General features: G+C 30.5%; 1 protein-coding gene across 1 annotated transcript; it reads right to left on the bottom strand.

The window, feature by feature from the left end:
* Positions 1 to 4,358: 4,358 nt before the first annotated feature.
* Positions 4,359 to 9,689, bottom strand: LOC111715684 (uncharacterized; the record flags this gene model as incomplete). The annotated part of the gene is given in 4 exon segments (XM_023491042.1): positions 4,359 to 4,450; positions 5,634 to 5,721; positions 7,704 to 7,783; positions 9,602 to 9,689. Coding segments are annotated over 3 exon segments (256 nt in total), but the record flags the coding sequence as incomplete, so codon positions are not given.
* Between the last annotated feature and the right edge of the window lie 981 nt (positions 9,690 to 10,670).

The raw sequence follows: 10,670 nt of genomic DNA, 5'->3' as shown, positions 1-10,670 counted from the left end.
TAAATTCAGTTTTTTTACAGATCTTTGTAGTTAATGTAAAATGAATGACTATAATGAAGGGTATAAAACAAGGTGAAAGCTGAAAGGTATGTAATGAAGCCTTTATTAGATTGAGTTTGTAAATCCCAGAAATGAGTGGAAAATGCAAATCAACCCCAATTAAAACCAATAATTTGATATACATCATGATAGTTTTCTAGGGGAGGTAAACAAATTAAAAATATTTACCCCCCCTACAGAATCCTTATGTCCGCCCCTGCCTGGATTCGTTAAACATTTTCTAGCTGTGATAGCTGCGATTTCCCAGGCTAGCTAGGCGAGGAAGTCATAGCTAAAGCATAGCTAGAAAATGTCTAACGAATCGGAATACTTCCCAGAGGCGTAAATAAGGGGGGTGGAAACCGTCCTTATGGGGCGGGAGTCTGAAAGTGTAAATTTATTTGTGCCAAAGCGATATTTCTTCAAAGTAAAATATCAAAAATTAGAATCTTTCTTTAACTTTCTCCTGTTTTTATCTTTTTAATCACTAGGGAGGACTCGGAGGAGAGAGGGCTCCAATCTTNAACAATCTAAGTGAAATATGTAAATTGGATCTCCATAACTTTAATAATTTAATTGTAATTAATTAGCAAATGAAAATATTGCTAGTAAACAAATATTTGCTGCTTTAAAATTAACCGATTCATCTGTGAAATTATCAAAGATTGACTGCAGAAATTGCAGGTATGCAGGCTGCTATGGCATATGCAGCTGTTTTGTTTAATGATAATTATTATCAAGAAAGAATTCGTGTGTGTTATTTTGTCAAAATCTTATCTTTATACAAATGATAAATCATGCAGTTTTAGCATTTCTTATATTTGCATTTTTTCTTCTTTTTTCAATTTATTTACAAAAAATGAGGGTAAAGTACGAGCTCAGAAAGCGAGGAATAGGAAGACGACATTGACGCCCCAAATTTATGTATTCGATGATATGTTAATTTATGTATTCGATGATATGTTAATACAATGAAAACTTGAATCTCAGAGTCGTTTTCCTATTTAATATGCTTTGGTTTCTGATTTTCAATATGGCACAGTACTAGAACAAGATTTGTTGCTNTACAGAAACGAAGCAGAAAACGAAATGTCGTAAGATACGTAAGATGGTTTCTCTTTAACAATGTGATATTTTTGAAGTCTTCTTTTTGAATAATACGTCAGAATTATATAATTTTTCCTGTTACTTTACAGGGAGAACTAGAAAACATGTACACGAGGAAGACGGCTTTTGACTGCAGAGTTATGATTTTTAATATTCCAAAAACATGTAATATGTAATGTAACTGCCATAATCCATCCAGTAACACAGACTCATCTCATTTGTAAATAGATTTTAAGTCAATAGTAAAACTATTTGCTTTGTAACGCTCAAAATCAAATAGACATAAGGATTGCTTTTATGGCATCTTCTTATTCAATAGTTGTCTAGTTATCATACAGACAGCCAAAATTTTTATTTTAAATAATCTTTCTCTTGTGATTTTTAACAAAAAAATTTTTTTTTACCAATTTTTATGGTAATTATATCATTAGAACTGATGAGGGTCAACCCAGACCGAAAAATATTTTCAATAAATGTGGAACTAACATCTACTTTTTTACTCTAGAGGTTTGGTCCATCACCATCACCATCACCAAATTTTAAACTAGTTATCATAGTTTTGAAAAATAGACTGGATAAAGCGGATAGACTAAAAGGTGTCTAGGATTAAGAATGTGAAGTTAGGGAAATGACTGAGAGGAAAGAAAAAAACTGTAATGGGGGCGGGGGGGGGGAATGAAAGAATTAGGGAAGAAGATGATGATACCGTTTGAATGAAATTGAAAGGAGAAAAAGAAAATTTAAAGTTGAGGAGGAGAGGAGGGGGATTGATCAAAAAACAGTTCTCACTCTAGTTATTATTTTTACATCAAATTAATAATTCAAAAAAGTCATTTTTAACATTTTCATTTTCTTAGAATATCTTAATGCACTACTTTGTCATATGTATATTATATCCTTATCCATTAATCCTTCCTCCTTTATAAATTTTCGTTTTTTTACAATTTTTTTCTTTAATTTGAATATTTCTTTTTTCTCCATTTTTTCATAATTAAATATTTTATTCAATTTGCGGGAATTTAAAAACTTAATAATCCCCATTGAAGGATGATTTAAGTGACTTTATCGCCTTACAACAGGGCAAAAAAGTAACTTTTTCACCCTACTATTAAAATTTCAAATATTGTACCTAATTTTTCCCATTGTAGGGTGTTAAAGTTACTTAATTACCCTACAACAGGGTGATTAAGTAACTTTATCGACCTGCTTTAAACAAGTTGAGTAAAATTAAATAAAACTTTATATTTTATTGTAATGGGTATCATTATATTTTATCAACACAAACCCCTTATCAAGTTAATGCGTAATTCATATGAACTCGTATTATCTTTTTTCATGTATAAAATAGAAAATTAAAAATTTATTTCTTATAAATATTTTTAACGATAAAGATAAGTCTCAGGGACGATGAGTGAAATTTCAACTACAAGTGAATAAGGATCCTCTATTTACAGAATGGCATGTACAATTCACAATGGTACCCCTTTAAGTTAAACCTTTGACTGATGAAGATTGAATAATTAAGTTCCCAATGGTACCCCTTAAAGTTAAACCTTTGACTGATGAAGATAGAATAATTAAGTTCCCAATGGTACCCCTTCAAGTTAAACCTTTGACTGATGAAGATTGAATAATTAAGTTCCCAATGGTACCCCTTAAAGTTTAACCTTTGACTGATGAAGATTGAATAATTAAGTTCCCAATGGTACCCCTTTTTCAAGTTAAACCTTTGACTGATGAAGATTGAATAATTAAGTTTACAATGGTAACCCTTAAAGTTTAACCTTTGACTGATGAAGATTGAATAATTAAGTTCTCAATGGCACCCCTTAAAGTTAAACATTTGACTATAATGATCAGACTGAAAATGTAAAAATCTAAACAAAATGTGAAAATATTCAAAAGAATAGTGAAAAAATAGGTAATACATACATAGGTAATAAAATTGAGAATGAGAATTGGTCTAGAATTTAAAATCAGAATTCCGTTGCGCGGAATTAAAGGGCTCACAATTGCGCGCAAGTGAAATCCAATTGCGTATGAAACCAACGAGGTTATAGTATATAGAGTAATGATGTACGCTAGTCGCTAATCCTTTGCTAATTGTACTCTACTTTTAAAGGTCAATCTGTATATTACAGTACCCGGCGGTGAATTCTGAAAATATTTAAATGAAGAATTATCGAACTACTAAAATCCACTACTCTTTATCGTGTGCAGGATTCCATTTTCACAGGAAGATGTTCATTTACAGTCTTTTACAGAGCAATATTTCATCGTAACTGTTTTGAAACAAACTGAATAAAATTCAAGATACAAAACCTCCCCACACACTTGTACTCCGAAAGCGTACTGCATATTTGATATTAGTACTGCATGATTAGGATATAGTCTCTTAACATCGGTAAACTATCTCAAGTGTACACTCAGGCCAATACACACGGAGAGGTAGCTAAGATCCAGCCCCATGTTTTAAAACCTATTTGTAGAAATTTTAAATTTGTTTATTAAAGCTCTCTTTCCCTTTTAGCGTTGACATATCATGGTTTAAAATGTGAAAAATTTAGACTCCCCCCAAAATTTATTAAACCCCCAGTTCATAGTAAACTTCAATTATAGATTTCCAACTCGGCAGTTACGCAGTTAATTTCCAAGGCCAGATGCAACGTTATACGCAATATTACGCAATACTTGCATCTGAATGCATAATGCATATCTAACTAATCTAATCTATAAGTAATTCTAAAATTTAATAATGTTGCAACTTGCAAGCAAAAAAATTTGGAATGGAATAAAATTCAGTTTAAGAGGAAAAAATTTAGATTTATCTTTGCAAAATTTAAAACGTTTTTAAACCAAATTTGGTCCCTAGAAACAAAGTTTTTATTAATATTAACTTTTTAAATTACAATTAACATGTTTGTTCCGTAGAAAAAATAACGTAATTTTAAAACTTTTGTAATTATGATTTTTTGAGCTACTTTTTTTTACCCGTTTTGGGCACAAATTTTATCCAAAAACTCCTAATTTTCATTTAACAGAAAAATAAGAAACTTCAACAGAATCAATATTTTCAAAAATTACGATCAATTTATTCAAGAAAAATAATAGAAAACTCCTTAAAAAACAGACAAATAATAATTGGTACAAAACTACAAAAAAAAACATCAAAAAAGATTTTCCTGTATGAATATTAACATTTGAACAAAAACTTGAAAAAAAATACATTTTATTTTGCTAACTAATTTGGCTCCAGAATGGATTGTTTTATATAGTTTATCCGCTCCCAACGCGTGACAAAAGCCTAAAAATATATTATTTGATAATTTTGTTTAAAACCACTGAACATATCTCAAATAATAAAAAGTTTTTTTTTCAAAACAGAATCTGAAGTAAAAGATATCGACATCGATAAAAGATGAGACTGAAAAGACGACTTAAACCTCTATTTAAAGTTCTGGAATGCTATTAAGGATTCGTTTAAGGGACTGTAAGGGTAATTTTCAAGGAACCCTCCATGCAGTGCTTGGGATCCGGATCCGTTGGATCCGCAAGATTTTGGCTTCCTGGATCCGGATCCGAAATAATAAGCTGAACCACGGACCCGGATCCAAGGGGAAAAATATCAACCAAAAACTACAAAAAAAGTTTTACTCTTAAAACCCAACTCGGAACATTTTAAAAAAAAGAGATTATAAAAATTTTCTCATTTCTGAATGGTTCATCAAGGATCAGGATCCGGATTCGCATCAAAATTAAATGGATCCTAAGCACTGCCTCCAAGCATGACAATGCCCGATTCATAACAGTTGTGTCTGATCAAGAATAAATAAGAAATCAATGTTTAGAAATTTAAAAAACTAAATATTTTCCTAAATGGTTTATCTCCCTAAGGTGACTTTCGAGTTGACACTGCTAGAAACATTTAGTACAATTCTTCTACATTATTGATCAGATAAAGGTTACCAGGAAACCATTGTTTATCGAGCATTGCCATCCTTGCATGCATGGTCACTTGAAATTACGCGCACACTTCCTTTAAGCAGTTTTACCCAAGGAGATATTGAATAGAAGGAGGGGGTAATAGGGTTTCCGTACTTTGCTGTGACGTTTTTGGACTGCTGAAGAACTAGTTTTTGCGAAACAACAATAACAGGCAACCCATCTAATGAAAAAAACATGAGTTAATAAACTGTGAAAGTTGTATTATCTTGTTAAAAAAGATTGAAAAAGTTAAGGATTTTAGTTTTATACGGAAAGGACCTTATTACAGCGACATTTTCAATAATATTAAAAGTGTCCCCCCCCCCCCCCCTTTATAAATACGCCAGAGATGCCAGATGTCTGTTTATCATTTGTGTTATTGATTACAATATTTATTATTGTTGTTATGCAAAAACTAGTTCTTCAGCAGTCCAAAAACGTTACAGCAAAGTGTACGGAAACCCTATCGCCCCCTCCTTCTATTCAATTCTCCTTGAGTTTACCTATGGACATGATTTATGTGAATACTGCATCCTAGTCAGAGTATCCATTTTCCCCAGCTCAGCCTTCTTAGCCTCGTACGACTTCAAACTAATAAAACAAAATAGTAATTAACAATTCTGTTAGGGATTATATTATTTTAAGCTTCCCGGGCGCTTCGCGCACATCTCTTATTTTCACTTTTAATTGTGGCTCTATCTATGAGTATTTTCTCTTACAAAAAAAGGTTCGCTGGTTTAGTATTTTTTTTCTTGGCTTTACAAAATTTTAGGAAAATCAAAACTTTTTGTAAATCTCAGCATTCACAAACCTTCCTTGAGTGATTTGCCTCAAAAATGTTAGCCTCTTTAAATATGATTATTTCAAGGTTAAATAAAGTCTTATCGCTTCTGCTTTGAATTTAGTCTTTAATGTAAGCCATTAAAAGACTAAATTCGAAGCAGAAGTGATAAGACTTTCAATGATTTGGCGCAGAACAAAACAAGATTAATATAAGGAAACAGACCGCATTAATTTCGTACAGTAGTCTCCAAAGTATGTGGGAAACCCTGTTCTTGAAAAAAATGAACTTTAGTTCTGCTTGCACAATAAAAAGCACTAAACAATAAGTAGAGTAAAGTGAGTTATCGGGTAATATAAAAAAATTGCTATATTAGATTATATCTATCTTTAAACCCCAATATCATTGCAAGTACAGATGTTAACCTTACCTAAATTACTTCTTAATAAAATATTATCATCAGCTTTGTATATCTTTAATCAGCTTTGTATATCTTTAATCAGCTTTGTATATCTTTAATCAGCTTTGTATATCTTTAATCAGCTTTGTACATCTTTAATCGCGAAACTTTTTTTCACTCCGTGTAACATTTAGAAGACATTGAAAAAGAAGTATGCAAAATAATGCATTTTTGAAATTTTAAAGCTAAGAAATGCAATTCATGAGCTAAGCTTTGTAGGGTTTATTAATCATTTTTTTAAATATCTTTTTTCCATATAGATCTATAGTAGCTCCTATGTCAATTTTGTAAGTATTGCATATTAAAAGTTATGCATACTTCAAAACTGTTAAAATATTTTCGTAAATTGAATGATTTGGTTTTACATGAAATTCCGGAGTTTGGTTATAGTTTTACATTACAATAAAGGTAAAAACGGCTGAACCAATCAGGACCACATTTTTTGTGGCAACTCACAGGAAAGGTTATGGATAATCAGAATAAAAAACATTTGCCAACAAAAAATCTCGGATTTCGTGAAAATCCGCAAAATTTGTTTGTTGCTGTTTCATAATGTACGAAGAGAAAATGCTCAGCAATAGAGAAAGAACAAGAACCTGCCAGGAGGAAGTGAAAATGGAAGTGGAAGTGAAAAAGGAAGAGGCAGGAAAAGGGAAAAGGAAGAGGAAAGCACCAGGAAAATTATTTTTTTGCGACATTTTATTTTATTTGAGTTGATATAAAATTTTCTAAATAAGATTAACTTTTTTTTGATAATTTTTATGATTTTTTAATAATAAGAGAAAGATTTCTTATTGAGAAAAGTTTTTAAACTTTTATTCATGCTAGGGGTAAATAATATCAAAACCAAATAATTTAAATCTTTTTAAAAAGTTCGTTCACGTCAGATTAAGGTGTTTATCTGTGTTCTTGTTTTTAAAAAGGAGAAATAATTTTAACGTTTTTCTTAGGAATTAACTTATGAAAAATAGTGTGTCTATAAACATTTTTACTGAACCAGCTTAAACGAGTGTAAAATGATAAAGTTTAACACTACTTTCAAATACCGCAATTTTTAACAATCTAAGTGAAATATATGACCAAATACAGCAATTTGATATGCTTTAAAGCAACCTGTGTATCTGAAGCAATGATCAATCATTTCCATTTTTTACTTCGGTTTCTTACTCAAATATCTTCAACATATATGTTTTTTTAAACAATTTGTGTTTAACTATCTGAAAATCTGAGTTTAACTATAACCAAATAAAGCACTTTGCTCTACAGTCCCTGATCACAAAGTACTGTCCTTAATGTGCTAGTGTGCGTCATTTATAAATAAATTTAATTAACCTGCTTGGTAGAATTAGAATAGATAAAACAGCAAAGATCCCAATATATCCAGCAATCTGCCATCGAGCCATCTTGCAATCCTAGAAACAATAATTTGTCATTCAATCCTAGAAATAGATATTTGTCATTTAATCCTAGAAGAAGACATTTGTCATTTAATCCTAGAAATATATATTTGTCATTTAATCCTAGAAATAGACATTTGTTATTTATCCTAGAAATAGACATTTGTCATTTAATCCTAGATAGATATTTGTCATTTAGTCCTTAAAATAAATATTTGTCATTTAATCCTAGAAATAGATATTTGTCATTTAATCCTAGAAAAAAATATTTGTCATTTAATCCTAGAAATAGATATTTGTAATTTAATCCTAGAAATAGACATTTATCATTTAATCCTAGAAATAGATATGTCATTTAGTCCTTGAAATAAATATTTGTAATTTAATCCTGGAAATAGGTATTTGTCATTTAATCATTGAAAAAGGTATTTGTCATTTAATCCTAGAAATAGGTATTTGTCATTTAATCCTAGAAATAGATATTTGTCATTTAATCCTAGCAATAGGTATTTATTATTTAATCCTAGAAATAGGTATTTATCATTTAATCCTTGAAATAGATATTTGTCATTTAATCCTAGAAATAGGTATTTGTCATTTAATCCTTGAAATAGATATTTGTCATTTAATCCTAGAAATTTATATTTGTCATTTAATCCTTGAAAGAGATTTAGTCCTTTAATCCTAGAAATATATTTTTGACATTTAATCCTAGAAATAGATATTTATCATTTAATCCTTGAAATACATTTTTGTCATTTAATCCTAGAAATAGGTATTTATCCTTTAATACTAGAAATAGGTATTTTTCATTTAATCCTTGAAATAGATATTTGTCATTTAATCCTAGAAATAGGTATTTATACTTTAATACTAGAAATAGACATTTATCATTTAATCCTAGAAATAGATATTTGTAGTTTAATCCTAGAAATAGATATTTATCATTTAATCCTAGAAATAGATATTTGTCATTTAATCCTAGAAATAGATATTTGTTATTTAATCCTTGAAATACATTTTTGTCATTTAATCCTAGAAATACGTATTTATCCTTTAATACTAGAAATAGGTATTGAAATAGATATTTGCCCTTTAATTAAAGAAGGGCTTATCTTTGATCCAGAATCGACTATGATATATGAAAGAATGCTGGGTTCAGATTTAATGGCATGGTTTAATCTCTTTTGTGTGCCGGTGTGAGGTTAAAAAACAGCCTGAGGTAATATTACGCCCGGGAAGTATTTTTCCCAACAATATTTAAAAATGAAAGCATTGATAAACACTTAGGAATATTGTTAAATAAGTTTTTAAATTATGCAATATTAGAAAAAAAATGTTAAAACCAATATTCCGTCTCGAAAGCAGTGTTCCATTAAAAAAATTAACCCCATAACTCCTATCCCTTGCACATGAAAAAATTACTTTATAATTTGACGTAAAATGTAAACGAATCTATTAAAATTTTAAAATACAGTTACCCGAGGGCGAATTTAAAGAATTTGAGCCGCGCCTTAACTTTGAGACGCGGCTCAAAAATGGTTGGTTCAACTTGAAATTGTATTTAATGTTTCAAGATTTGGGCCGGCGCTCAATTGAAAACCGGTTTATGAGGCGAGGCTCAAATTCATTAAATTGGGACCCCGGACGCTTTTTAACAGAAGTGGTTCAACTTAGTTTTAGTGTTTCAATAAAGTTCCGTTTCGCTATCCATAAAATCTTATCCCTGATTAGGAAATCAATTTTTACTTTATCTAAGACAGCTCATGAAGAAGTAAGAATTGAAAAATATGAGGAAACATACTTGTTGGCTCAATATTTTAATTTGTTTACCTTGTTTTCGATGTTTTTGCATTGCATAGGACATGTTCTGCAGTTGGTGTACCCTCCTATATTACCCACTCCAGTACTTGCAGCTCGCCTGGAAAAAAATTTTAAATATTAAATGTAACGTATTTTTAAGTTACCCCCATTTACGAGAGTTGCATGTTCGATTCACATCTGATTAACAATTAGGAAAATATCGTGGTTTTTGTCTTGAGAAGATATTTGAAATTTTTTTTCTTCTCTCTGCTGCATAATTCCGCAAGTGGAAATTCCTGACATAAGATTTTGGGAAAACTTCCGGAAGTTTTTCAGAAAAAAAATTAGATTGAAATGAAACGTTGAAGTATATATTTTGGTAATTTCCTAGAGAACAATTTTTGGACCCCCTATCCGCTTGATTTTGTTTTCTACATTTAATTTGTTAAATAATTTTAAAACACGCAATATGAGAAAAAAATAAAGGTTTGTATTCGTTCTTGTGTTTCCCCATAACATCCAGGGGCCAGCGAGAAAAATACTGATTGAGAAAATTCCATTCCATTTGACCGAAGGCCAAAGAAAATATTTTCATTTATTACTTTGTAATCATCTTATTTCATGATTACAGTAATAATTTTATGATAAAAGCTACGAAGTACGTACTGCACCTCCTTGGTTTAAAGATAAGCTTGACAACTAATCAAAACTGAGTTTCTTGCAAATCTTTTGTTTAACTGACTGACTGATTATTCGAGTTCACTGCGCCTGCGTAAATTTTCTCTCTCTCTCTCTCTCGTCCTCTCTCTCTTCTGAAACTCACGTATTTTTGTAAAGTTCGTAGTTCAGATAAAAATGTTCTTCCAAAAAAAATATTTAAAGAACGGTTTTTTTAACAAGAAATTTTTTTTTACAAATTTAAGATTTTAAACTGTTTTTTCTAATATAATATAATCATGAAATTTACATAATAAGTATTTATTTGGTCGGTTATAGGAGTTCTATAGTACACATAGTACTAGTGCAGAGGGGAAGGGGCAGGGGGGGATGCATTCGAATCAGGGGCGTATGTATACACCATATAGCCCCCCCACCCCCC

Source organism: Eurytemora carolleeae, unplaced genomic scaffold, assembly GCF_000591075.1.
Source record: "Eurytemora carolleeae unplaced genomic scaffold, Eaff_2.0 scaffold1365, whole genome shotgun sequence".
Classification (NCBI taxonomy): Eukaryota; Metazoa; Arthropoda; class Copepoda; order Calanoida; family Temoridae; genus Eurytemora; species Eurytemora carolleeae.
This window is presented reverse-complemented; position numbering and strand designations above follow the sequence as displayed.